The sequence below is a fragment of the Sapajus apella genome, unplaced genomic scaffold (genome assembly GCF_009761245.1).
Source record: "Sapajus apella isolate SASKATOON/1434 unplaced genomic scaffold, GSC_monkey_1.0 scaffold94, whole genome shotgun sequence".
NCBI lineage: Eukaryota > Metazoa > Chordata > Mammalia > Primates > Cebidae > Sapajus > Sapajus apella.
The window spans coordinates 6,397,994-6,425,782 of NW_022437034.1; the positions used below are offsets into that span (position 1 = coordinate 6,397,994).

Sequence of the window (27,789 nt, forward strand, 5' to 3'; positions counted from 1 at the left end):
GGGGCCTCCGCCCCATCCCCCTCCCGCGCGGGCCCCAGTGCTCTGCCTCTGCCGTTCCCCGCCCCCTCGCCTCTGAGGCTGCCCTGATAGCTGCCTGATGCAAGGCCCAGTAGTGTCTGCTTTCCCGACCCCCGCCGACGGCGAGAGGCAGCCCACCTGCAGGACCGGTGCATTCTCGGTCCACGTGGCCGCTCCGGAGCAGGTTGGAGTGGGCAGCGGGCGGCGCTGCGGGGACAGGCGCGGCGGACAGCCCCGGGGGCAGCGGCGGGGTCCTGGCTGGGAGAGGACGGGGTTGCGGCGGGCGGAACGGTGTCTCCTTCACTTCGCCCTCCAGCCGCTGCAGCTGCAGCTCCACCGCGAGCGTGCCGAGTGGCTTCAGCAGCTAGCGGAGCGGTGGCGGCGGCCCCCCTCAGGAGACCACCAGGTACCGCCGCGCCCGCCTCACGCGGACCCAGGGGCCTACGCCCCGGCGGCCAAGCGGGAGGCCTGCACCGGACTCCGGGTCGGCCCTGGCTCCCTAAGATGGCCGCGCTGCCCCGCGGTCCCTCGTCCCTTTCTGTAAGGGACCTCCTTTTGGCTCTTTGACCCCAGCTGACCGCACTTCTTGTCCCTCCCGCAGATCCCCTCTTCCCGCGGCCTCGCCATGGCTACCCACGGACAGACTTGCGCGCGGCGTAAGTAGAGCGGAGATCTCTACGGGATGGGGCGGGTTGGACGGGGAGTCGAAGCCTGTCGACTAGAAACCCGCAGTTTGTTTCCCCTCGTCTTTCCAAGGACTTGGAAATTCGGCTTATTTTAGTGGTCACGCCACTGTCTGACCACCTCTGCGGAGGAGGGGCTGGGATGCTGGACTTCAAATAGGGGAACAAGGCCCGGGGAGTTAGTCTGTGGCCGCATGGACTTTCAGTTTTTGTACATGTCTTTGACGTACAGAAGTAAAAGTTATTAATTGGGGATTCCACCTTTGGAGGATCGGATTAGTCACTTCTAGAGGAAGTAGCAGTCCCTCTTTTGAGAGCACAAGGTCATTACTTGTGCTCCTAAGGGCGTGGACGTGCTTTGTGGAATGAATGAGCGGGTGTAACGAGCTCAGATTGCTTGCCCTTAAGCAGCACAGCATTGGCTAAGGACTTGAGAGTCATGTTAATAAGTTTGAAGCGCTATTTGATACTTAGTTGATATAGACACTTGAGTGAAACACAGATGGCAGTATTTTTTCCAAGTTCCAGTATTTAAATTCCCAGAGTATTAAGTTCTCTTCCCACTCCAGGATGTTGGTTTTCACCTCAGCAAAGATATTAAAGGATGTATCAGGGAAAAGGGCCTAGTCTTAAGTTTTGATTTTATCTCATTTAGTTAAATCAGCTCATCTCAGTGAATTTTGGCAGATGCATACATATCCATACACACAAATACTTGTTTGGTTCTTTGTACCTGTCCAGTCCTAGGAAGTGAGGCTGTGGGTACTCTAAATTTAGCAATAGGCTGTTTTTCTATTTTGGAACGAATTTCCCAAGTTTGTATAACCATGGTTATCTATTTTAGAAATAATTTGTTGGTGGTATCTCCTTCATGGGTTGTTATAGTTTTATTGTAGCTCCTGATTGCATAAAAAACGTAATTCCAACAAATGAGATTGTTCGAATTTAAAGATAGCAGTGATCATACTCTAGTTCTTGGATAGAAGATGGGAGAATAGAGACATTAACACTGGAATTTTTTTTCTACCAGCTATGTGTATTCCTCCATCATATGCTGACCTTGGCAAAGCTGCCAGAGATATTTTCAACAAAGGATTTGGTAAGAACTTTATTTTTAAAACGTTTTAGATAAGAGTGAAAATTTATGTTTGGGTTTCTTAGGGAAATCAGATGAATCGTTGCAAATTGTTAATATCTTGCTTCTTTAAATTTGGACTTATTTATTTATATTTTTGAGACAGGATCTCCCACTGTTGCCCAGGCTGGATGAGTGGCATCATCATAACTCACCGCAGCCTGGGCTCAAGTGGTTATCTTACCTCAGACTCCCAAGTCCCACGTAGCTGGGACTACAGGCATGCTCTGCCACACCTGGCTAATTTTTTAAATTTTTTGTAGAGGTGGGGTCTCACTATGTTACCCAGTAACACAGTGGCCTCTCAAAACTTGCTGGGATTATATTACAGGCATGAGCTGATGTGCCCAGCCTTGTATTAATTATTCTGTTAGATGCTTAAGATACTTAAACTTCTGAGAAAATAGTTCTTTTACAGTCCACAGCCCCCTTCCCCAATTTCCCCAAGTTTTTTAAAACTATAGTTAGAGGATTTTAACTTTTAAGAAAAAGCGGCTTGTGCTTTAATTTTTTTCAATTACAGCTTAGGCCTTGGTTGACTAGAGTTGTGACATATTACTGTTTCGCTTTTGTGGTGAGTCCTAATACTTTCCAGAGTTGCGAGCTTTTTCAGGTGAATTTGAATTTTCTTAAAGATCGTTCCACACTCTTCCCCACCTTTAGATTGTTGGAGATACCACATTGGCGTAAATGTCCTAAATGTCATACAGAGTTTTTTTGTTTTTGTTTTTTGAGACAGAGTCTTGCTCTTTCCCAGGCTGGGGTGCAGTGGTGGGATCTCGGCTCACAGCAGCCTCCACCTCCTGGGTTCCAATGATTCTCCTGCCTCATCCTCCCAGGTAACTGGGATTACAGGCACATGCCACCACGCCTGGCTAATTTTTTTGTATTTTTAGTAGAGACGATGTTTCACCATGTTGGCCAGGCTGGTCTCGAACTCCTGACCTCAGGTGATCCTCCAGCTGTGGCCTCCCAAAGTGCTGGGATTATAGGTGTGAGTCACCACGCCTGGCTGTATATTAACACATTTTTATCCATCCCTGAATATGTGGAATTTTTTTTTTAATGTATAGTCAACAATTGCTATGCATCTTTCATACAAAAGAATCATTTTGTTATCTTTTTGCTCTCTACTTGTTGAAGGTTTTGGGTTGGTGAAACTGGATGTGAAAACAAAGTCTTGCAGTGGCGTGGTGAGTGTTACCATGAAATAAGTTCAGTTGAACCTTTTATGATTTTTCAGTTTGTAAAATAGTCATAACTGAAAGATGTCTACCTGTTTTAAAGAAGTGGTAGAAGTTAACTTTGTTTTAAGAGATTTGTGGCCAGGTGTGGTGGCTCACGCCTGTAATCCTAGCACTTTGGGAGGCTGAGGTGGGTGGATCACCTGAGGTCAGTCAAGAGTTCGAGACTAGCATGGCCAAGATGGTGAAAACCCGTCTCTACTGAAAATATAAAAATTAGCCGGGTGTGGTGGTGCATGCCTGTAATCCCAGCTACTCGGGAGGCTGAGACAGGAGAATTGGTTGAACGCAGGAGGCGGAGGTTGCAGTGAGCTGAGATCTCGCCATTGCTCTCCAGCCTGGGTGATAAAGTGACACTCCATTCTCCAAAAAAAGAAAAAAGAAAGATTTGCATGTAACCTGATTTATTTTGGCTTTGGATGTGATGTCTGATTTTCATGTGGTCTTTTGTCATGTTATGTATGCACAAGGAACTTGGGAAAAACAGGTCAGGTGATACATTTTACTCAGTGAGATTACACATTTGAAGGCAAAGAACCTATTACACTTTTTGTGACTCTTTTTCAATGCTTTTTAGAGTTATGGGCATAAAAATATCAGTAACTCAAATTGAATGTACTGATCATTTATATAATGTCCATTTTCTAGCAGTTCTCCCTGGAGAAGATTTCCACATGTATTTTGTGAGTTTAGGGAGTCCTGATCTGAACTTTTTTTTTTTTTTTCTTCAGATGGAGTTTTGCTCTGTCACCCAGGCTGGAGTGCAGTAGTGTGATCTTGGCTCACTACAACCTCCGCCTCCTGAGTTCATGTGATTCTCCTGCCTCAGTCTCCTAGTAGTTGTGATTATAGGTGCCTGCCACCATGCTTGACTGATTTTTGTATTTTTAGTAGAGCTGGGGGTTTCACCATGTTGGCTAGGCTGGTCTTGAACTCCTGACCTCAGGTGATCCACCCACCTCAGCTTCACAAAGTGCTGGGATGACAGGTGTGAGCCGCTGTGCCCGGCCAAGAATATTGTTTAAAGAGGTTAATATTTTGGTATTTGAATGTCTTTGATAGCTCAATGAACTCTTACAAAGGGGTTAGAGTAAAATATAATTTTTGATACAGGGTCTCGCTTTGTTGCCCAGGCTGGAGTGGAGTGAGTGCAGTGGCATAATCTCACTGTAGCCTTGACCCCTGGGTTCAAGCAGTCTTCCCACTTCAGCTTCCCAAGCGGCTGGGAGTACAGGCCTTATCCATCATGTCCAGCTATTTTTGGTAGTTTTTTTAGAGATGATGTTTTGCCATGTTGCCCAGGTGATCCCTCCCGCCTTGGCCTCCCAAAGTGCTGGATTTATAGATGTGAGCCACCACGTCCAGTCCAGCTGGTAAAATTTAACTTTGTGCAATTTTTTTTTTTACTCTAAAAATTTTTGTTTTGAGATTGTTTTGGGGGTGGGTATAAGTGTGTGCATATGAGAATACTATAGATTATTTTGATATATGTATATATATTTTTACATATTTTTGATGTAGTACGTATAACTGGTGTTTATTCAAACTAATGTTATAGTTTCTTTTTTTTCCATGAGATGCAGTCTTTCTCTGTCACCCAGGCTGGAGTGCAGTGGAGTGATCTCAGCTCACTGCAACCTCCACCTCCCAGATTGAAGTGATTATCCTGACTCAGCCTCCCAAGTAACTGGGATTGCAGGTGCACGCCACCATGTCTGGCTAATTTTTGTATTTTTAGTAGAAACAGTGTTTCACCATGTTGGCCAGTCTGGTCTCAAACTCCTCACCTCAAATAATCCTAAAGTGCTGGGATTACAGGCTTGAGCCACAGGGCTTGGCCTAGAGTTGCTTAAAAGCCTAGACCTGTTGGATTTCTGGGGTTTTTATATTGATCATATCTGTCACTTGGTTTCTTTGCTCTGAAAGGAAGCCTTGGTGTTTAGTTATGATTGGATTATTTATTTGGCCAAGTTAACAGGTTATAGAGCAGTGATTTAGTGTGTTTTTTAATGTTCCCATTGTTAGTCTATTGAGGGCCCTAGTTGTATGCATAAAAGGCCTTCTAAAAAAGACTCAATCTTTGTGTTTAAAAAGCTTACTTTCTAGTTGGAGAGACAAATTGAGAAGACTGAGATAATTATATCAAATACTAGATTGTTTGATAAACCAAACCTTTGTTGGAAAGGAATAGATTATTGTTTAAAAGGTTAGTAAGAGTTGTATGGGAGTAGGTTTAAGAGCATGAGGGATGTGTAGGAGCTGGATGAGATATAGCATGATTTTTTATTTTTATTTTTATTTTTAAAAACAGGGTTTCACCATGTTGGTCAGGCTGGTCTTGAACTCCTGACCTCAGGTGATCCGCTTGCCTTGGCCTCCAAAGTGCTTGGATTACAGGGGTGAGCCACCACACCCGGCCAGATATAGCATGTTTTTATTCACATTTAATACATGTAATTGAAAAACCACGGTATTGATCCTGTAATATGAACCTGGTCCTAGAAAAGTTTCATTAATACCTGGCTCTGTTTTCTTACTTGAACTGCAGAGCTACTGAGGCCACCCCAGAATGTAGAAACCAAAATGTCTGGTGGAGGAGTAAAGGGATGAGCTGTAATCTGGCCCAACGCTGGTCCCACAGGGTGGTGTTGGCTTTGTTTCGTGAGCTTCCTTGGCATGTGTATGTAGGCTTGCTCTTGATTTGTGGACTGATGGATGGCAGTGGATGGGGCCCCAAGAGTCATTAATGTCATTCAGGATTAAAAATAGCTATTCACACATTACTCATTCAAACATCTGCTAGAAGAACCTGTTCCATTTTTTGTTTTAATAATGCTTTCCATTTGTGTAGAGCATATGAAAATGTACAAAGCTTTTACAGTGTCAATTCAGTTTAATCATCCATAGGTAGGCTTTGTAATTATAGTTGCAGAAACGGACCCAAAAAAGTTAAGTAAGTTACAGTGGCTCATTCCTGTAATCCTAGCACTTTGGGAGGCCGAGGCAGGAGGGTCATTTGAGCCCAGGAGTTCTGAGACTAACCTGGGCAACAAAGTGAGACCCCATGTCTACGAAAAAATTTAAAAATTAGCTGAGCTTGGTGGTGGGCACCTGAAGCCCCAGCTACTTGGGAGGCTGAGATGGCAGGATCGCTTGAGCCCAGGTGTTTGAGGCTGCAGTGAGCTGTGACTGTGGCACCGTACTCCAGCCTGGGCGACAGAGCGAGACCCTGTCTCCAAAACAGTTGGCCGAGCATGGTGGCTCACACCTGTAATCCCAGCACTTTGGGAGGTCAAGGTGGGTGGATCTCCTGAGGTCAGGAGTTTTGAGACCAGCCTGGCTAACATGGTGAAACTCCGTCTCTACTAAAAATACAAAAATTAGCTGGGCTTGGTGGTGGGCACCTGTAATCTCAGCTACTTGGGAGGCTGAGGCAGGAGAATCACTTGAACTTGGTAGGCAGAGGTTGCAGTGAGCTGAGATTGCGCCACTGCATTCCGTCCTGGGTGACAGAGTGAGACTTGGTCTCAAAAGAAAAAAAAAAAAAGGATGTAGAGTTGGCTGGGCACAGTGGCTCATGACTCTAATCCCAGAACTTTGGGAAGCTGAGGTGGGTGGATCACCTGAGGTCAGGGGTTCGAGACCATCCTGGCCGACATGGTGAAATCCTGTCTCTACTAAAAATACAAAAATTAGCTGGGCATGGTGGTGCATGCCTGTAATCCCAGCTACTCTGGAGGCTGAGGCAGGAGAATGGCTTGAACCAAGGAGTCAGAGATTGCAGTGAGCCAAGATTGCACCACTGCACTCCAGCCTGGCAACAGAGCGAGACTCCATCTCAAAGGAAAAAAAAAAAGATGTACAGTTTGCTCACTTGAGAATTAGCTACAGGTTAACTTGTGATTGATTGGAAATGTCAGCTGTATGTAAAGTGGCAGTCAGTTGCCCAAAGGCTTGTCACTCTTGTATGTTTTTAGAGAGTAGCACAGGGCAGAGGAATATGATTTTTCAGAAAGCTAGAAAAAGGATTCGTGAATTTACCAAATGTTTCATTGGGTTTTTTTTGTGTGTGTGTGTGAGTTAGGCAGTGATGAATTCTAGGCTTATGAGAATGTTCATGAAGTTATTGATTGTCTTGTTAGGAATTCTCAACATCTGGCTCATCTAATACAGACACTGGTAAAGTTACTGGGACCTTGGAGACCAAATATAAGTGGTGTGAGTATGGTCTGACTTTCACAGAAAAATGGAACACTGATAACACTCTGGGAACAGAAATCGCAATTGAAGACCAGGTAACATTTTGAAAATGTGTTTTAGTATTAATTTTTTTTTGTATTTCAAAAAATAACAACGCAGAAAACAAATTACTTTTCTTTCAAAATAGATTTGTCAAGGTTTGAAACTGACATTTGATACTACCTTCTCACCAAACACAGGGTAAGCACAGCCATTTTTATCTGCATTGCATTTAAAAGCATTTCTTTTGTATATTTAGAAAAGGTGTACATTTACTGCTTTATAGCTTATTAAGCTACCTTGTGGTGGCGAAATCTCTGTATCTGTTTTTATTTATTTATTTATTTGAGATGGAGTCTTGTTATGTCACCCAGGCTGGAGTGCAGTGGCACGATCTTGGCTCACTGCAGCCTCTGCCTCCCAGGATCAAGATTCTCCTGCCTCAGCCTCCTTGACTAGCTGGGACTACAGGCACTCGTCACCACACCCAGCTAATTTTTGTATATTTAGGAGAGATGGGGTTTCACCATGTTGGCGAGGCTGGTGTGGAACTCCTGACCTCAGGTGATCCGCCCACCTGGGCCTCCCAGAGTGCAGGGATTACAGGTATGAGCCACTGCATCCGGCTGTTTATTTATTGTTTGGTTTTTTGAGACGAAGTCTCACTCTGTTGCTCGGGCTGGAGTGCAATGGTGCAATCTTGGCTCACTGCAACCTTTGCCTTCTGGGTTCAAGTGGTTCTCCTGTCTCAGCCTCACGAATAGCTGGGATTACAGATGTGGGTTACCATGCCTGGCTAATTTTTTTTTTTTTTTTTAAATTTTTGGTAGAGTCGGGGTTTCACTGTGTTGGCCAGGCTGGTCTTGAACGCCTGACCTCAGGTGATCTGCCCACCTGAGCCTCCCAGAGTGCTGAGATTATAGGTGGGAGGCACCGATACACTGCTGGCCTGTATCTGCTTTTAGAATACGATGGTTGCTATCATTGCCTTGCCTTCAAATATTTGCCTCTCTGTTGTACTAACTTGGGCAATTAATGTGTTTCTAAAGGCTTTTGTGACTGACTGCGTGTTCTGCAATGCAGTCTTCCTAGATGATGGCTGTCCAGTTGCCTCATGTGTCCTTGATTTTAGTTAATTGAGCTCAGTTTTTATCCCCTGTTATTGTATTGCTGTTTTTTATCCCCTGGTCATACTGCAGTTCATTTAAGTCTGCTTTGTGCTCTCTCTGCAGAAGCGTGTGTAAAATTTGCCCACTGACATCAGTTTGTTCTTTTTCCAGAAAGAAAAGTGGTAAAATCAAGTCCTCTTACAAGAGGGAGTGTATAAACCTTGGTTGTGATGTTGACTTTGATTTTGCTGGACCTGCAATCCATGGTTCAGCTGTCTTTGGTTATGAAGGCTGGCTTGCTGGGTACCAGATGACCTTTGACAGTGCCAAATCAAAGCTGACAAGGAATAACTTTGCAGTGGGCTACAGGACTGGGGACTTCCAGCTACACACTAATGTGTAAGTATTCCTTTCATAGGATATTGTGATGTAGGCCCTCAGAGGATGATTTTGTTTTCTGTCATCTCTTATTGATCTGGGTGCACCCTAAAGGATCTCTCTTAACATTTAAAAACAAAATCATTCTTGGTCATTTCTAAGGTGCTCCTGCAAAGCTTGTAGTAAAAGAATGTTTGTCTGACTTTTGGTGCTGAGAGAATAAATGTTCATTTTATATGGAGTTTAATGTGCTTGTTTTTTTACAAGAGGCATTAGGTATTGGCAGACTGCTACCAGTGCCTTCATTTTTTTTTTTTTTTTTTTTTTTTTTTGAGACGGAGTTTCACTCTTGTTACCCAGGCTGGAGTGCAATGGCGCAATCTCAGCTTACCGCAACCTCTGCCTCCTGGGTTCAGGCAGTTCTCCTGCCTCAACCTCCTCAGTAGCTGGGATTACAGGCACGCACCACCATGCCCAGCTAATGTTTTTGTATTTTTAGTGGAGACGGGGTTTCACTGTGTTGACCAGGATGGTCTCGATCTCTTGACCTCGTGATCCACCCACCTCGGCCTCCCAAAGTGCTGGGATTACAGGCTTGAGCCACCGCGCCCGGCCGTCATTTTACTTAATTATTATGATGTGTGGGGTGCTGACTTGATAGGATTACCTAAAATATATGGTGTTTTGTTGTTGTTGTTTTTTGTTTTTGAGAGGCAGAGTCTTGTGCTGTCTCCCAGGCTGGAGTGCGGTGGTGCGATCTCAGCTCACTGCAGTCTCCACCTTCCGGGTTCAAGCAATTCTCCTGCCTCAGCCTCCCAAGTAGCTGGGACTCCAGGCACGCACCACCATGCCCACTAGGCTGGTCTCGAACTCCTGATCTGCCCACCCAAAGTTCTGGGATTACAGGTGTGAGCCACCGCACCTGGCTGTTGTTGGTTTTAAAAAAAATTGTTTTTGTAGAGACAGGGTCTCTATAAAGTCTAAAACTCCTGGCCTTAAGCGATCCCCCCGCCTCAGCCTTCCAAAGTGTTGGGATTATATGCGGGAGCCACTGCATCCGGCCTGGTGGTTTTACCTAGCCCCAGCTAGGTAGATATATGTAAAGTACTCAAAATGTTTTTTCCCATTGTAAAAATCCGTTGGTAAATAACAGAAGCACAAAGAAGAAGATCTGCATTTCTCATAATCCTGCCAGCTAGGTGTATAATCGTGGTTAATGTTGTGGTGGTTCACCTTTTTATATGTGTACGTATATGTACTTATATATGAAATACATAACCAAAAGGCTGTTTGAGAAACTCTTCCATGTTAAATACAGTGTGATAATTCCACTGGATGGCTGTTCTATGGTTCATTTTGCTAATCCCTGTATGGGTGTGGGTTGGGGAAAAAACCCACTTGAGCTGTGTTGTTTTTTCTTTTTCTTTATTTTTGAGCTGTGGTTTTTATTTAAATATGATGGTACAAGCCTGTGCCTTAGACATTATTACATTGTCTATTCTAGATCTACTAATTAAAAATGTCTTATAGCAATGATGGGACAGAATTTGGAGGATCAATTTATCAGAAAGTATGTGAAGATCTTGACACTTCAGTAAACCTTGCTTGGACATCGGGTACCAACTGCACTCGTTTTGGCATTGCAGCTAAATATCAGTTGGATCCTACTGCTTCCATTTCTGTGAGTACTTCTGTGGACTTAGAATGGGGGTTTTTGTTGTGGAAATGAGTCTTTGAGTATATTGAGTTGTATTGAAAATTTGAACTGATTTCACACAGTCCCCAGTTCACAGATTGGCTGTAGAATTTGAAATGTTGCTTTTTCTGTGGAGACAGTGATAGAGGTTTTATTTCCAGGCCAGGCCACTGGAGTTTGTTTAACCTCAAAAGCTGCTGAGTTAGTGTTCATAATAACCTTGAGCCATAGTGTAGCTGGTGTTTTGGTCCCTGTGTGGCTCTTGTCATGTCAGAAATAATAGTGCTTTAATGTCTTTTGAAGCAGCCTGTCTCTTGCCCAGGCTGGAGTGCAGTGGCACAGTCACGACTCTGCAGCCTTGACATCCTGGGTTCAAGCAGTCCTCCTACTTCAGCCTCCTACTATTCCCAACTATTTTTTTTTGATGTTTTTTTGTAGAGTTGGGATCTCCATATGTTGCCAGGCTAGGCTCAAGCTGTCATCCCGTCTCAGAGTAGTTTATTGGGATTACAGGCGTGAGCCACTGCACCTGGCTAGTATTTTAATCCTCGCTTTGTCTTTTTTTTTTGGAGTCTCACTCTGACACCGAGGTTGGAGTGCAGTAGTGCAATCTTGGCTCACTGCAACCTCCACCTCTTAGGTTCAAGCAGTTCTTTTGCCTCAGCTTCCCGAGTAGTTGAAATTACAGGTGCCTGCCACCATACCTGGCTATTTTTTTTTTTTTTTTTTTTTTTTCTTAGTAAAGCAGGATTTCACCTTGTTGGTAAAACTGGTCTGAAGCTCCTGACCTTGAAGTGCTGGTATTACAGGTGTGAGCCATCATGCCTGGCCCCCGTCTCCATTTTTTTTTTTTTTTTTTTTTTTGAGATGGAGTCTTGCTCTGTCGCCCAGGCTGGAGTATAATGGCGCCATCTCAGTTCACTACAACCTCTGCCTCCCCAGTTCACGCGTTTCTCCTGCCTCAGCCTCCTGAGTAGCTGGGACTGCAGCCATATGCCACCACGCCTGATTAATATTTGTATTTTTAGTAGAGACGGTGTTTTACCATGTTGGCCAGGATGGACTTGATCTCCTTACCTTGTGAACCACCATGCCCGGTCCCCCTTCTCTGTTTCTAATTGTACTACAGCAATAAAAACCTCAGAATTCATACAGCATACTATTCTATTACTACATTGATGTTCTCGGATGTCTGTGGCACCCTTTTTTTAAGACAGAGTTTTGCTTTTGTTGGGTGGAGTGCAATGGCATCATCTTGGCTCACCACAATCTCTGCCTCCCAGTTTCAAGCGATTCTCCTGCCTCAGCCTTCTGAGTAGCTGGGATTACAGGCATGCGCCACCACGTCTGTCTAATTTTGTATTTTTGGTAGAGATGGGGTTTCTCCATGTTGGTCAGGCTGGTCTTGAACTTGAGACATCAGGTGATCCACCCACCTTCCAAAGTACTGGGAATACAGGTGTGAGTCACTGTGCCCGGCCCTCTCTGTGGTATCTTTGTTTTTGGAGAGGGAATCTTGCTTTGTTGCCTAGGCTGGAGTGGAATGGCATGATCTTGGCTCACCACAACCTCTGCCTTCTGGGTTCAAGTGATTCTCTTGTCTCAGCCTCCTGAGTAGCTGGGATTACAAGCTCATGCCACCATGCCCAGCTAGTTTTTGTATTTTAGTAGGGATGGGGTTTCACCATGTTGGTCAGGCAGGTTTCAAACTCTTGACCTTGTGATCCACTTGATGCGGCCTCCCAGAGTGCTGGGATTACAGGTGTGAGCTACTGCCCCTGGCCATGTCTGTGACATCTTAACAGATTTAATGTCAGTGGAAGAAGCTTCTCTCAACTACTGGGAGTTCATAGTTAAACTGGGAAGGCAGCTTGGGACCCCTGTGTCATTTAGTGTCTCCTGGGAATTAGTTTGGAAACATACCAAGCATTTTCCACTTGAGTAATGTTAGCTGCCACTCCAGTTCAGCAGTACCCTGAAGCATTGCTTAATGCTCCTTGTTATATTAGGAAGTATATATTTGGTTCTCCTCCTCTCTCCTAGCATGCAACTCCTAAGAAAATCCTTGTAATTCCCAAAGTGTTAAGTATCTTTTTGTATGCCAATTAGTTGACTGGTGGCTGGCCACCTTTAGGTAGCATCAGGGTGGGGGCTAGTCAGTGGAGAGACCAACGGCTAGTGGTTTTTGTTTTGAGTCTTGCTCTGTGACCCAGGCTGGAGTGCAGTGGTGCAGTTTTGGCTCACTGCAACCTCTGCCTCCTGGATTCAAGCGATTCTCCTCCCTCAGCCTCCTGAGTAGCTGGGACTACCAGCACTCACCACCACCACCAGCTAATTTTTGTATCCTTAGTAGAGAGGGCGTTTTACCATGTTGGCCGGGCTCGTCTCGAACTCCTGACCTCAGGTGATCTACCCTCCTCGGCCTCCCAAATGCTGGAATTACAGGCGTGAGCTACTGTGTCTGGCCCACCAATGGTTAGTGGTTTAATGTCATGCCTGTATAATGAAGCCTTATGAAAACCCACAAGGAGAGGTCAGTGGGTAGCTGAGGTTACTGCAAAGTGGTATGCCTGGAGAGGGTATTGAAGCTCCCTGTCCCTTTCTGTGCTTTGCACTATACATCTTTTCATCTGTATTCTTTGTAATATCCTTTATTAAAACTGGTAAATGTAAATAGTGTTTCTCGAGTTCTGTGACCTGCTTTAGGAAATTCATTGAACCTAAGGAGGGGCTTGTGGGAACCTCTATTTAGAACTGCCAGGTCAGAAGCAGAGTTAAAACAACCTGGGGCTTGCATTTGGCATATGAAATGGGAAAAGGAGGGCAGTCTTGTTGGACCAAGCCCTTAACCTGGGGCATGTGATGTCTCCAGGTAGAATTGCATTGAATTAGAGGACATCTAGCCAGTGTCTGCTGCAGAAATTACTACTTGCTTGGTGTGTGGGGAAAGCCCTCACACATGTGGTCACAGAAGCATTTTGTGTTGTGACAGAATAGTAGTAGAAACTGAGCTGGTTTATTTCTTTTTTTTTTTCTTTTTTTTTTTTTGAGACGGAGTTTCGCTCTTGTTACCCAGGCTGGAGTGCAGTGGCGCGATCTCGGCTCACCGCAACCTCCGCCTCCCGGGTTCAGGCAATTCTCCTGCCTCAGCCTCCTGAGTCGCTGGGATTATAGGCACACGCCACCATGCCCAGCTAATTTTTTGTATTTTTAGTAGAGACGGGGTTTCACCATGTTGACCAGGATGGTCTCGATCTCTTGACCTCGTGATCCACCCGCCTCGGCCTCCCAAAGTGCTGGGATTACAGGCTTGAGCCACCGCGCCCGGCCCTGGTTTATTTCTGTATCCTCAGAATCGATGTCAGGTTTGGGATTTGCTAAGAGCTCTAGCTAGAGTGGCTCATCAAAGCATGGTTTAGGAAGAAAAAGGATAAATGAATGGGAAATGAGGAACTTTTGACTCTTAGATGGTCAGGTGGTCACCCCTGCTATGGAGCCACAAATGTGTTATTCTCAGGTACTTAGTAAAAATTACCGCTGGAATTCAGAGACAGATCCAACTCCCAGGGAGTTGGCTCACTTGCATGAGGAAATGCAAAAAATACGAAATAAAATACACAGTCACTTGATTATTGTTACTTGTGATAGCTAAAATCAAAGTGAAAGAGTGCTAGATTGTACCCTGATGCTAGGCAAGGCTCCGATTTCATTGTGTTTGAGCTTTGGCCACCAGCCTCAAAGCCACACTGCAAGGGAAAAAAGTATCCCTAAGACCTGTATTTGCTGTATATTGCCCAGTTTGGAGAAATTTAAAAGTCAGAAGGCAGAGATTACATTGAGAAATATGAACAGAAATTTCCTGGGACAGTATTCAGGATTATTAATCAAGATAAAGGTGGACAGATGGGGAAGGGTAGCTTTCTGTTGGGAAGGCAAAGCAAATACCTCTAATTCTTACTGATCTTTAATAAAACTGATTTGTACTATGCTTCTACTGTCATATGGTATAATACTGTTGGCAAGATTAAACTCTCTTGTGTAAATAAGTCTTATAATACTGTAATTGATGATCATATGTATTGTGAAATTAAGTTGACACCTCCTCAGATGTAATACCTATGGAAAGTGACTGGCCTGAGGAACTGGATCTCACTATCAGCTGATCTCTGTGCTTAATAGTTCTGCACAAGGTACAAATAACAGTATATCAAGTGGGGAAAAAGCTGGTACAAGAAGATAAATATGTTTGTAATGGCATCTGTCGATCTAAAGGAAGAAACTGAGACACAATGTATGATTTTAAAGACCTTACCTGCGCCAAGATGAGGACAGCTGCCCAGCAGACTCAGATCCAAGTAACCCTGGATTTGAGTTCCACTTGGCCTTTGTTACAAACATGTTTTTAAAGGCCAAAAATCAGGGACAGGGTGTGGACTGATACAAAGTTGTTTGGCAGGAATTCTCTTTGGTTTACAGAAATAAAATTGATTAGTGATTGTCTATACATTGTTCCTTATATCACAGATAACAGGAACATGAAGATAATTGGTGAGGGTCACATTGTACAGCTTGCAGTAACACTGTAGGTATTTGCGAGCTAGCCTGGAAACTACAAGGAAGAAAAAGAGGAAATGTTTTTAAACAATTATCCCTGGGTATGGGGGTGTGTCCTGTGACTAAAGTCTCATCCTCATGTTTCTGGGCCTGGTAAATTTTGCATACCTCACATACCTCATACTGAGCTATTTTTTTTTCTTCTTCCTAGGACAAATTAGTTGTTTCCTTTTTTTTTTTTTTTGAGACGGAGTCTTGCTCTGTCATCCAGGCTGGAGTGCAGTGTTACAATCTCAGCCCACTGCAACCTCCAGCTCCTGGGTTCAAGCCATTCTCGTGCCTCAGCCTCCTTAGTAGCTGGGATTATAGGTGCCCTCTACCATGCCTGGCTAATTTTTGTATTTTTAGTAGAGACGGGGTTTTGCCATGTTGGCCAGTCTAATCTTAAACTTCGGACCTCAGGTGATCTGCCCGCCTTGGCCTCCCAAAGTGCTGGGATTACAGGCATGAGCCACTGTGCCTGGGCTAGTTGTTTCTTTAAATCTATCCCTCCCCCACAGTGGCTTCTCCAGATGATAGGCATATATTTGTGTTTATACTCCTAATATATCTGTTATATAAATACAACAAGTGTAAACAATCTTGCAGATATATGGACCTTTTAGCTGTACGGGATTCTTGTTGATACTATGGTATATATATTTTGGTTTTTGTCCAGTTCCTGGCTCACAGCTTCTATAAACTCTTGTATTTCCCATGTGAATAGAGCAATAAGAGTATCTTTTTGTTAAGATATTTGGCCATTTGCCCTTGGTTCCTGAAACAGCTCCAGAGCATAAAAGTGAAAGACAGTCTTTTCTGTTGTTTTTTTTTTGAGATGGAGTCTCACTCTCAATCCAGGCTGGATGGGAGTACAGTGGCACAATCTCAGCTCACTGCAACCTCTGCCTCCTGGATTCAAGTAATTCTGGTGCCTCAGCCTACCTAGTATCTGGGATTACAGGTGCCTGCCACCATGCCCGGCTAATTTTTTTATTTTTAGTAGAAATGAGGTTTCACCATGTTGGCCAGGCTGGACTCCAACCCCTGACCTCAAGTGATTTACCTGCCTTGGCCTCCCAAAGTGCTGGGATTACAGGTGTGAGCCACTGTGCCCTGGGCTCTTTTGTTATTTTTAACTGGCCCCTTTCAGCCACATCTGAGCTTATGTTAATGAGGTGAATTTTGGCTAGTCCCTAGATGACTACGGGAACAAACCTGCCTTGGGGTGGGCATAGTAGCTAAAGGTTGAGCCAATGGCCAATGATTTGATTAATTGTGCCTTTGTAAAGAAGTCTTCATAAAAATCCAAAGGACTGAGTTCAGGGGGCCTTCAGAAAGGTAAACAGTCATACATTCATGTCCTTGGAGGGTGGGGCACCCCAGCTCCACAGGGATAGAAACTCCTGCTAGACCTCATCTATAAAGGAAAAGATACATATCTTTTTTATCTGGCTGTTCATTTATGTCCTTTAAAGTATTCTATATAACTGGTAAATATATTTCCAGTTCTGTGTGCCACTCTAGCAAATGAATTGAACCCAAGGGGCTTTTGAGAACCCTGATTTATAACTAGTCTGTAAGAAAGCAGAGGCAAAACAACCTGGAGCTTGAGGTTGGCTTTGAAAATGAGGGTGGGGCAGTTTTATGAAACTGAGCCTTGAACCTGTGGAATGTGATGCTCTCTCCAGGTAGATAGTATTGGAATTGAATTAGAGAACATCTGGGTGGAGTCTGTTGCAGAATTGATTGCTTGCTTTGTGGGAAATTCCCCCTAGGTCTTGTGAAAGTATAGAGGGGGAAACTGAGTTCATTTATTTTTACTCCTTATCACAGTTTCATGGTTTAACTCCTGTTAAATAATAGAAATTTATATCCAGCTGTCTGAGGCTCTTATTTCTAGGGCACAAGATGGTCATTAGTCAGGTATTTTTTCCTTTTTTTTTTTTTTTTTTTTTTTTGAGCTTTGTTGCCTATGCTGTAGTTACGCTGGTGCAATCATAGCTCACTGCACCCTCAACCACCTGGGCTCAAGAGATGCTTCCATCTCACCCCCACTCCCTGATAGTTGGGTAGGTGTGCACCAACATGCCAGACTAGAAAAATTTTGTACAGACAGACAGGGGTCTTACTATGTTGCCCAGGCTGTTGGACTCCTGGGCTCAAGCGATCCTCTCGACCTTGGCCTCCCAAAGTGCTGGGATTGCTGGTGTCAGCCACTGCTCCTGGCCTGTTTTTTTCTTTAGCTGGTCATTGCTAGCTCATGAATATTTGGCTGTAGTGCCAAGCAAATACAAGTGTTGTGGATGTGGCTTGTGTCTGTATAGTTACATCATTTCTTTCTCTGGATTGGGCTTTTTGCATGTTGCACATTGTAAGAGTATAGACATCAAATCATTTGCAGATCTGTTTTGCTTACATAGGCCATTACCTTTAAACTATAGCCCTCAGAGTGCTGAAAACTAAGCAAAGTTGCATGTCTAGGCAACCTAGGCCCTGGAAATGAGGGCAGTTATCCACATTTATATCGACAGGCCTCTGATGTGGCTTAATAATGTTAGTGGTAGTAGAGAATGGAGCTAGAAGGAAGCTACTCCTTATTATGTCTTATTCTTCAGGGTTCCTTCCAGGCCTTGAAGTTTGTAAGTCCTAAAATGTTAGGATTGTGCAGGGAAGGTGGGGGCCTGGATTGGTACATGATGCCTCACTGGGACCTCCTCCCAAGCCCATTGGTTACATACAGCCAGAACTCAGTGGCACCAGCATTAATGAGAGGTATGAGAATGTGAGGATAAAGGATTGTTTGATTCTACAGAGAAATTACTTGTTGTTTGGGGATTTTTTTTTTTTTTTTTAAATGGGGTTTCACCATGTTGGTCAGGCTGGTCTTGAACTCCGGATCTCAGGTGATCCACCCGCCTTGGTCTCCAAAGTGCTTGGATTACAGGTGTGAGCCACTACGCCTGGCCTGTTTGGGAATTTTTAAAAAAACATTGATGGTTTTGATTCTTTAGGAAGAGCCCTGAAAGTAGTAATGTTTGTAACTAAGTCATGAATTTAAACTGTACAGCCTGCACTTTAGGGCTGGTGTATGTCACCTCTAGTGAGCCTGATTGGTACCACATTTTGGTCTGGTTTTGTTATGCTAGACTAGAATCAACAAGGATTTTTATGAGACTGCTTAGGGTCTTGTGCTATACAGACAGTTTGGGGTCTTTGGATACATTCCAAGGTCTATGAAGAGTACTGTTGTGTCCTACTGACAATTTGATTTTTGAGCTGAATGGATAAGTAGTGGTACCTGGTTTCTGTTTGACTTGATACATAATGTTGCATTTTATTGTCTCACATGAATAAAACTGAATACTTCATGACTACATGATGGGGAAACATGTAGGGGCTTTGTCTCTATTGAAATATTTTTCTTATAGTTGTTTTTGAATTTTATTTTAGGCAAAAGTCAACAACTCTAGCTTAATTGGAGTAGGCTATACTCAGACTCTGAGGCCTGGTAAGTATTCTTGATAAAGTAGGATTGTTTTGATAGTATTTAAACATTTAGTTTTCATTCCTCAGCTTATTTTTTATACCGTTCAAGCAAGCATACAGAATAGTTGAAAGAAAAGTACAATAAATACATGTTTACCTTTTGCCACAATTTTTTATTTCTTTTTCCTTCCCTTTTTTTGCTAGGCCATTTGGTCATGACACTTCTCTTCAGAATAAGGACTTTCTCTCCTTTTCTACATAACTGTAATACTAACACCTAAGAAAGCAGTGATTCCTTATTATTTAATATCCACTTCCTATTCCATTTCCTCACTTGTACCTGAAATGTTTGTAGTAATTTTTCCGTTGATCAAAGTTCAATCATTGCTTTGCAGCACTTCTCCAACTTCAGTGTGCTGCACACGACTCATCTTGGAGTCTTGTTAAAGTACTGGGGACTTTTTTCCCTTCCAAATAGGGATTTTCCTCCCCAAAGTTTATTTTGGCAATTTTGAAACCTAAAGAAAATTTGGAAGAATGGTACAATGAACATCATACGCATTTCCTCCACGTTGACCAGTTACTAACATGTACTACATTTATGTCTCTGAAACTTTTTTTTTTTTTTTGAGACAGTTTTGCTCTTGTTGCCCATGCTGGAGTGCAATGGCGCAATCTCAGCTCACCGCAACCTCCGCCTCCCAGGTTCAAGCGATTCTCCTGCCTCAGCCTCCTGAGCAGCTGAGATTACAGGCATGCGCCACCATGCCTGGGTAATTTTTAATATTTTTAGTAGCGATGGGGTTTCTCCATGTTGGTCAGATTAGTCTCGAACTCCTGACCTCAGGTGATCTGCCCGCTTGGGCCTCCCAGAGTGCCCAGCCTGAAACTCCTTTTCAAATACGTTTTTAAAGAAACGTTAAAAAAAAAAAAAACAAAAAACAAAAATAAAAAACGTTTTTAAAGAAATGTATGTTTTGCAAACATACAGACATGGCAGCCCTAGCATGTGTATCCTAAGAGTAAGACATTTTTCTTTATAAGCACAATACCATTGTCACATCTAAGAACGCTAACATTAATGTAATATTACAAATACATATTCAGATTTACCCCCGTCCCCAAATGTGTCTTTAATGTAGGTTTTCTTTTCTAGCATCTAATTACGATTATGTCTCTAGTCTCTTTTCACCTGGATAGTAATTCAACATTTTTTTTTTTTTTTTTGAGGTGGAATCTTGCTCTGTCGACAAACTGGAGTGCAGTGGTGTGATCTTGGCTCACTGCAGTCTCCACCTCCTGGGTTCAAGTGATTTTCCCACCTCAGCCTGCTGAGTAGCTGGAATTACAGGCACTCACCACCACACCTAGCTTATTTTTGTATTTTTAGTGGAGATGGGGTTTCACCATATTAGCCAGGATGGTCTCAATCTTTTGACCTCGTGATCCACCTGCCTCTGCCTCCCAAAGTACTGGGATTATAGGCGTGTGCCACTGTGCCCAGCCTTGTATTTTCTAGAACACTTTTAACTTCTGGTTATTAACATTTCTATTGTCTCTGACTTGGTGCCTTACCTAGAATGGTAACCCAGTTCTTCGGGTGTCTCATATTTCCAAGCGCCCTCTGGTGGCCAGCACTGGTAGGCCAGCTGACAGGCTGAGGAAGTGACAGGCAGGCTCTGGGATGACTGAAAGAAGGCTCAGACTGAGTGAAGTGCCAGGCACATCACGTTTGTTTTATTTTTTGTTTTTTTTTCTTAACAGGTGTGAAGCTTACACTGTCTGCTTTGGTAGATGGGAAGAGCATTAATGCCGGAGGCCACAAGCTTGGGCTTGCCCTGGAGTTGGAGGCTTAATCCAGCTGAAAGAAGCCTTTGGGAATGGATATGAGAAGATTTGGCCTTAATATATTTCCATTGTGACCAGCAGCAGGCTTTTTTTCCCCCCAAGATGATGATCAAAACAAAGGATGATCTCAACAAGAGCTGTATTTCAAATATTTAGACAGTTCCTTGTTAGCTGGTTTCTAGTTGAATTGGTTATCTAGTTACCAATGCTGCAGTCCTGCAGTCACCTATACATTATTTAAATGTATTTAACTGTTAAATGTGCTACCCACCAATAATGAAATAGACCTTTATGAAAACTGTGCAATTGTGTGCATGTTTGTTTTTTATGTTCCTTTAGAAAACATTCACTATTACCATTGAATGAGATGGATCAGTGGATATTTTAAGATGAGGTTAACATTTTTTTAAGTTCAGCCATTATTAGAATTACTTTTGGTATCCCAGAACATGACAAATTATGAATAAAACAAGTATTCATAATTAATGGCTCCAAGTATTTGCAGAGTTCCACATTTGCCAGCTACAGTCAAATCTCGCTGGTAGCTAGCCAGTACTTAATTTTTCCAGTAAGCATTTTGCTCTTTACCTAAATCTGTGCCACAGGATCTTCTGTGTCCCTAGAATAATTCCATGAGCTTTTCAAGACTACAATAAGAGGATACATGCTTTGACACTCTTCAGTTTGTAAGTTTGTGCAGAATTGCACTGTATCATTGGAAGGAAAATGAAGAGAATGTGCTGAAGTTAAACGTGCACACCGTACCTCTGTGGGGTACTTCTAGGAAACTAGGCCCTTGTTTGCTGAGAGGGGTTAGGCATAGAGGAGAGGAGTAAGGTGTAGACAGTGAGGGTAACCTGAGGGAATGTGAGAGGTCATTACTCATTTCCTTCCAGGCAGACACTGACAAAGGTGGTAGGTAAGAGACCAGAGGCAACCCCTTTAGGCTGTGTGGCATGGGCCTTCATCTGGGCAATAATTAGACATTAATAGGTGGTTCTAGCTGGAAAAGTAGGAAAGAGCAAGTTTTCTGTTAGGAGGAGGTAATTTGTAGGATATGATTAAAGGTTGGAGAGGAGAGTTGTTCTGTAATAATAGACCTGAAGAATGATGGAGCCTGAGTGATAAGAAATGGATAAGGGGCTGCTCTGCCCATTGAGTAGTTATTCTTTTATTCCTTTAATTTCTTAATAAACTTGCTTTTGGCTGGGCGCGGTGGCTCACGCCTGTAATCCCAGCACTTTGGGAGGCTGAGGTAGGTGAAATCACCTCAAGTCGGGAGTTCTAGACCAGCCTGACCAACATGAAGAAACTGTCTCTACTTAAAAAAAAAAATGGGACTCGTCACCCGAGAAAGGATACATGCTACAAAATTGCAGGTTGAGAAGAAGCTGGTGAGAGATCAGAGCAAGCTCTCCACACAAGAGAGTTGGGGGCACGAAGACCCCCTCTGGTCCCACTATGTTTTTCCTAGGGGACTGGTTTGAATGGCCCATGTGAATGAATCTCTGAAATCTCGGGTTCTCTGAAAGGCCTTCAGACACACATGACTCAAGCGACAGAATCTGAGCCAGCCTGAGTCAGGACCTATTGCAAGGTAAGAGAAGAAACGGATGAAAAGATGTCCATGCAGGCTTAGGCCTGAGAGCAACTCTTGTAGTGTGAAGTAGACCCACGTAACTAATCACTGCTGGTGGTCCCCCAAAGAAAGAAATCCTAGTCATTCAGACTGCTGCCTCTTAGCTAACGGGTGGTTTTGGGCAGTGGCTACAGTAATTTGGACTGAGGCGTGGCACAAGTGAGTTAGCTGTTTGTCAAGGTTCTGCTTAAATTCAACCTCCACTCATGTGCATCCTAATATGCTTTTATGAGTTAGAAAAGAGTAGGTTTCAGCCAGTGTCCCGAGTATTGTCCAAAATGCAAAGTATGTCCCAGGAGCTGTGAGCTTGTGGGGCTCTTTTAGCCCTGCTTCCAGGAGTCTCCAGGGGCACCTTCCATCACTGGGGCTTACCAGGTGGTGGCAAAGGCTGCTTGAATTCTAGGCTAATGGCATTTCCGCCTGAGGCAGTGTCAGTGGAAAGAACTTGACCTTCATCTGTCAGTGGAGATAAGATCTGTGGGGTTGGGGAAATTTAAATGAGCAGCAGAGGACCTGGGTTGAAGGTGCTCCATAAGGCCTGCTTCCTTCACCTTCCCTCATAGGCAGAGGTTCAGGAAAGCCTGAAGTTCTCTTCATCCTCTAGGGAGTGTGGTAACTGCCATATCTATGGGCCAGTCTACTTCATAACTCCCTGGCCAGTGATCCCCCTCACTTTCCTTCAGAATTTCAAGGAGAGGGCAGGATAAATAAGTCAACCCTGAGGTCTTCGGGTCCAGGCCAACTGGCCTGGCTCTCAGAGGTGATGTCCCCTGACCAGGGCCTTCACTGGAGAGGTGAGGCTAGGGAGCTGACTGTGCTGTGAAGACATGAGCAAGCTGCCAGCAGAACCGGCATCACCCACAAAAGCACACAAGTGACACCCGTGGTCCCCTTCAATCCTCTTTTCTGTTATCAAATCCCAGACGGGGCCCCCACCAGTCCCAGCTGCACAGAACCAGAGAGTTTCATTTGTCCTGAGGGAGAGATGTAGGAGGGAGACAAGCCCGAGGAGCTGGGGTCTCTGGCCATTACACATGGCCAGGCCAATTAAAACTTTATAACCTGCCTCCTGCCAGCTGGAGGTTCCTGCAGTAAGACCAGACCTGGCGCCAGGGAGGGGAAGAATCTCAAGGCCCCTTTCACTGAAGGGAGTTGTCTGTGCTGGGCCTTCCCTGCTTTCCCCATCCAGCGTCACACACGGAGGCTCAGGAGGTCCCAAGCCCCATTTTATTGTCGAATTTAAAACTCGGTCAGTTCCTGGGGTTCCCAGGCAACCCTTCCCTGAGCCCACTCACTAGGGGCCAGCCCTAGATCTTGAAAGCCAAGGTGAGGCCATCGCCCAGGGGCAGGAGACTGATGTAGACCCTAACGTCCCGCCGGATGCGTTCGTTTAGGTTCCGCACACACTCGGCGGCCACGTCCCCCTGCAGAGGTTGCAGCACCTGTCCACGCCACAGGACCTGCGGGGGGCGGGGTTTCAAGAGGGCGGGGCCAATCGGGCCGAGGGAGGCGGGGCCTCAGAGGGAGGTGCCCTGGCGGGAGGGGACCAGAGCCCCGCAGTGGGTGGAGCCTACGTGACTGGACTGGGTGGGGCTTTGGGGTATAGAAGGAGTTAGGGGAAAAGACGGGGACCCGGCCCGAGAGAGGGAGCTTTCTCCTCCCCCGCCGTGGATCCCTTACTCTGAGGACGGCGAGGATGCCTCCCGGCCGCAGCAGCTGCAGGCAGCGCTCGTAGTAGGCGGCGCAGTTCTCCTTGTCGGCGTCCACCACTGCCACGTCGAAGGTGCCGGCCTCGCCCGCCGCCAGCAGCTCGTCTTGCGGGAGAGGGAGGGCAGGTGGGGCTGAGTCCTTGTCCCTGGCGGCCCTAATCCCCCTCCCAGGACGGCCTGGGCGCTGTGACCGCCGGTCCTGCCCTTAACCCGTCCGGTAGGCCCGGTCACAGCTGGGCCCACTGGCCCCATTTGCAATGGCCGCAAAGCCCTTTCCACGTCGGTGCTCACCCAGGGTCTCCAGGGCGGGCTTCAGCCGGAGGTCGATCTTGTGCTCCGCCTCGGCCTGCGGAGGGAGCGGGTCAGCCGTTGCGCCCTCACCTGGGGCTGCGGGGCTCGGTGCGGGCGCTCACCTGCCTCCACAAGGGCCGCCCCAGCTCCGGGGGCTGAGCATCCACTTCGCAGGTCACCACGCGCCCATCCGCAGGCAGCGCCAGGGCCAGCGCCAGGGCGGAGTAGCCCGTGAAGGTGCCTGGGACGGGGACACAGACGGGCTCAGCCCAGAGTGGGGGTCAGCCCGGCAGCCAAGGCCCTCGGGGATCCCGGCCGCGTGCCCCTACCCAGATCCAGCGCCTTCTTAGCCTGGATGAGCCGCGCCAGGTTGGCCAGGAGCTGGGCCTGCTCGCAGGTCATCATGGAATCCCCCTGCGGCTGCTCTAGGGTCAGCTGCGAGAAGGAAGAGGGCGGTACCAGCCCTGTCGGTCACCCACGCCCGTCCTGGGGTCCCAAGCCCCCAAGGGAGCGGTTCTGGGCGTGGTCTGGGGGAAAGGCCCTCCGGGAACGCCCACCACACCCAGCACTGGGAAGCCGGAAGCCCAGAGAGGGCCACAGCCCCGCCCAAGGTCACACAGCCACGTGGGACCCGCCGGGCCCGAGGTGGACGCCCGTTCCCGCCCTGAGCCCTACTGACCAGCCTCAGGCTTCGTAGCGCCGGGTGCTCCCGCATGGAGCGGCTCAGCAGATACTGCCACAGGGGACTGTCCTCGGGGGGAAGCAGGCGCAGCTCTCGCAGGCCTCGCCATGGGGGCCACCGCCTCCCTGCAGGGAGAGGGTGCTGGGTCAGGGCCCCGGGCTCCGCAGCTGCAGGAGTTAACGTGAGCCGCGCCGCGCCCTCCTCTGAGCCCGCCCACTCGCTCGCCCGCGGGGTCCAGGTCCTACTCACCTAGGAAGAGGCCGGTGGCGAAGGCGGCGCCCAGCGCGGCTGAGCCCAGGGCCAGCGCGGCGGGCACGGAGAGCCGGGGCACTGGCTGGGTCATGGCGCGAGCAGGAGGTGGCGGTAGGTCACGTGTGCTGGAGCTCCTGGGACAGGTCTCGGACTCGCGGACCCGCTGGGCTCCGCCTTGTTGGGGGGCACTGTCTTCCGAGCCGCAGTCTCGGACACCATCTGGCGGCCACACAGCCTTAGTGCAAGCCCCGCCCGAGAGAGCCGGGCGCGATCTGGTGGCCGCGCGGGGAACTGCGCCCCTGCGGGTAGCAGGCCCAGAACTTGGATCTGAATTTTCCCGCCCATGCCCGCAGTCCAGGGGCCTGCGTCCTTTGCCCTCCTGCCAATGCTTTTTTCTCCTCGCCACCATTTATGCTGAGACCCCTTGGGGAGTATGTGGATTGTGTATGGAGTGTAAGCTACAAGATAGTCACGAATACAAATAATACAGATTAAAGGGGGAAGACCTCCTGGGCAAGATGCCCCAAAGCATCAGGCTGAAGCAGTGAGGGACCTGGTTTGAGGGCACGCAGCCTCTAGTTGGAGTTCAGGAGCCCTGGAGTGGGCCTGGTTAATGTGGAACTGAGACCATATTCTTAGCTGTTAAAATCCTGCCTTTGGGGGCCAAATGGATATCAGTGTCTGCTCTTGGGGCTGCCAGTCTGAGCCTCAGTTTCCTTCCTGTAAAATGGGGCCCATAATCTTAACCTAAAAGACACCAGATCCCACAGCTTTGCACACAGCAGCACAATACATAAATGGCAGTCGCTGTTATGTTTGTAGGTTAGAATGAAGATATCTTGGGGAGAAAGTCGGTGAGGCCCGCTTGCAAGGTTGTTCTGCTGAAACACTTTCCAGAGAGCACTGATTCAACTCCTACCATGCGCCAAACTCCGGAGGAAGTGAAAGACGCTGTCGTGGTTGTTTTTGTTGTTCCTTTTTTTTGACTGTGCCTTGCTCTGTCGCTCAGGCTGGAATGTAGTGGTGCGATCTGGTCTCACTGCTGCAACCTCCATCTCCTGGTTCAAGTGATTCTCTTGCCTCAGCCTCTGGAGTAGTTGGGATTACAGGCACACAGCACCGCACTGAGCTAATTTTTGTATTTTTTGTAGAGACAGGTTTTGTTATGTTGGCCAGGCTGGTCTTGAACTCCTAGCCTCAAGTGATTCGTTTGCTTCGGCCTTCCGAAGTGCAGGGATTACAGGCCTGAGCCAACCTGACTAGCCTTGTTGTTCTTTTTTTTTTTGGCAAGGTCCCTGACAAGACTGAAGTGCAGTGGCAAGTTTACCACTCACTGCAGCCTCAAGCTCCTGGGCTCAGGCAATCCTCTTGTCTCAGCCTCCCAAGTAGTTGGGACCATGGGCGGTGAAGCTGGTTTCAGAGACTCGGCTCACATACAACTGGCGGGTGACTTAAGTGTCAAGACTTCTGCCACTGTGAAGTGGGATTATGAATAGTCCCAACCTCCCAGGGGACCCAATGAAAAAATCCAGGCGGAGGACTTATGTGGGGCCTGGCACTTAGTGAGCTATCATGTTACCTTTAAAAGGAGTCGAAGTCAGAAGGGCAGAATGCCATATGCCTGCTGCTCTGCAGATGTCCCCTGGGGTGGAGGCTATGAGTCCTTCCCCCCGCACCACTCCGGCGCCCAGGCTGGAGGGCAGTGGCTGATCTTGGCTCACTGCAACCTCTGTTCAAGCGGTTTTCCTGCCTCAGCCGCCCAAGTAGCTGAGACTATAGGCGCCTGCCACCATGCCCGGCTAATTTTTTGTATTTTTAGTAGAGACGGGGTTTCACCATATTGGCCAGGCTGGTCTCCAACTCCTGACCTTTTGATCCGCCTGCCTCGGCCTCCCAAAGTGGCGGGATTACAGGCGTGAGCCACCGTGCCCAGCCAAGAGTCCATTTTAACAACGCTGACTAGGCATTGAGATCCACTGAGGGGCTTAGCCTGAGCGAGGCCCAGAGGCCGGCTTGTTGAGGGGTTAATGAGAGAGTGGCTTGGCTGAGGCTGAAGGCCAGAAACTTGAAGTGATCTGAGCCTCAGGAATCTTGGGCCTAGCAAAGGAGAGGCAGGAGGAGGCGGAGCTCTGCAGCGAGGCTCTGGTAGGAGGGCACGGCCTCCAATCAGAGACAGGGATGGGGCTGGTCCTTTGATCAATCAGCCGGCTGCCGCTGGAGCACGTGGCTGTGTGGGGTCTAAGCCTGCCACTTTGGCCCTCCTGGGACCTGCCACTGGGCTAGCACCCCTGCATGAGGACAAGCTCATTGCCCTTTACTCTTTGACCCTCTACTCCTGCTTGGCCTCTGACTTGACCTGAGCCTCATTCTCCAGCATAAGGACGGAGGCTGCTGGTCTCCCCTTTCCAGGGCTGAGCACACAGCAGGCACTAAATAAATGCTCTTGAATAGAGTGTTGCCCGGCAACAGTCTTTGCTGCCAGGAGTAAAAATAGTAACAGCAGGGGGCCCTTTATTGAGGACCTGCTGGCCACCAGGCACAAGGCATCCAAGGTCCGGGGGCGGCTGTGATCTTGTTTCCATTTTCCAGAGCAGGAAAGCTCAGAGATCACCGCCCAGACCCTGCAGCCAACAGAGGATACGGGCCTCCCGCTCCCTTGTACCCTGGGATCCAAGGGGAACAGGCCTTCCTGGCTCCTCTACTGAGACGCGTCCGCCAGACGAGGGGCCTGAGGGTCCTGGGCTCAGCTGGGGCCGCGGACAGCCCTCTCGCTGCAGCCCGGGG

At 46.9% G+C, this 27,789-nt stretch overlaps 2 protein-coding genes and 1 long non-coding RNA gene across 5 annotated transcripts; 1 reads left to right on the plus strand and 2 right to left on the minus strand.

Annotated features, from left to right (window-relative positions):
* The first annotated feature begins 28 nt into the window (after positions 1-28).
* Positions 29-20,738, plus strand: VDAC2 (voltage dependent anion channel 2). 2 transcript variants are annotated; one of them, XM_032256512.1, is made up of 10 exons: positions 29-424; positions 620-674; positions 1,732-1,800; positions 2,980-3,029; positions 7,223-7,375; positions 7,468-7,520; positions 8,600-8,827; positions 10,337-10,487; positions 18,549-18,606; positions 20,349-20,738. In XM_032256512.1, the coding sequence occupies exons 1-10, from the start codon at positions 98-100 to the stop codon at positions 20,438-20,440; spliced, it is 1,236 nt and encodes a 411-aa protein (XP_032112403.1). In that variant the 5' UTR covers positions 29-97; the 3' UTR covers positions 20,441-20,738. The 2 variants fall into 2 exon arrangements, with proteins under 2 accessions (XP_032112403.1, XP_032112404.1); XM_032256513.1 differs by lacking the exon at positions 2,980-3,029 and having other exon boundaries at positions 291-424; positions 20,349-20,733.
* Positions 18,084-20,349, minus strand: LOC116535442. Its single transcript, XR_004262194.1, has 2 exons — positions 20,160-20,349; positions 18,084-19,102 (listed from the first exon to the last, which is right to left on the minus strand). It is a non-coding gene; the product is annotated as an uncharacterized LOC116535442 (long non-coding RNA).
* On the minus strand, positions 20,632-25,221 carry COMTD1 (catechol-O-methyltransferase domain containing 1). 2 transcript variants are annotated; one of them, XM_032256515.1, is made up of 7 exons: positions 25,003-25,209; positions 24,751-24,878; positions 24,401-24,506; positions 24,194-24,312; positions 24,072-24,126; positions 23,752-23,885; positions 20,632-22,546 (listed from the first exon to the last, which is right to left on the minus strand). In XM_032256515.1, exons 1-7 carry the CDS (start codon positions 25,094-25,096, stop codon positions 22,430-22,432), a joined length of 753 nt encoding a protein of 250 aa, XP_032112406.1. In that variant the 5' UTR covers positions 25,097-25,209; the 3' UTR covers positions 20,632-22,429. The 2 variants fall into 2 exon arrangements, with proteins under 2 accessions (XP_032112406.1, XP_032112405.1); XM_032256514.1 differs by lacking the exon at positions 20,632-22,546 and adding an exon at positions 23,273-23,531 and having other exon boundaries at positions 25,003-25,221.
* Between the last annotated feature and the right edge of the window lie 2,568 nt (positions 25,222-27,789).

Bases quoted from the DNA above. Each gene is read 5' to 3' on its own strand.
- VDAC2 (XM_032256512.1), top strand. From the start codon at position 98: ATGCAAGGCCCAGTAGTGTCTGCTTTCCCGACCCCCGCCGACGGCGAG. The intron at 675-1,731 runs GTAAGTAGAGCG...TTTTTCTACCAG, and splicing joins CGGACAGACTTGCGCGCGGC to CTATGTGTATTCCTCCATCA. The intron at 1,801-2,979 runs GTAAGAACTTTA...TACTTGTTGAAG, and splicing joins TATTTTCAACAAAGGATTTG to GTTTTGGGTTGGTGAAACTG.
- COMTD1 (XM_032256514.1), bottom strand. From the start codon at position 25,096: ATGACCCAGCCAGTGCCCCGGCTCTCCGTGCCCGCCGCGCTGGCCCTG. The intron at 24,313-24,400 runs GTAGGGGCACGC...TCCCCGTCCCAG, and splicing joins TAAGAAGGCGCTGGATCTGG to GCACCTTCACGGGCTACTCC. The intron at 24,127-24,193 runs GTGAGCGCCCGC...CTCCCTCCGCAG, and splicing joins GGCGGCCCTTGTGGAGGCAG to GCCGAGGCGGAGCACAAGAT.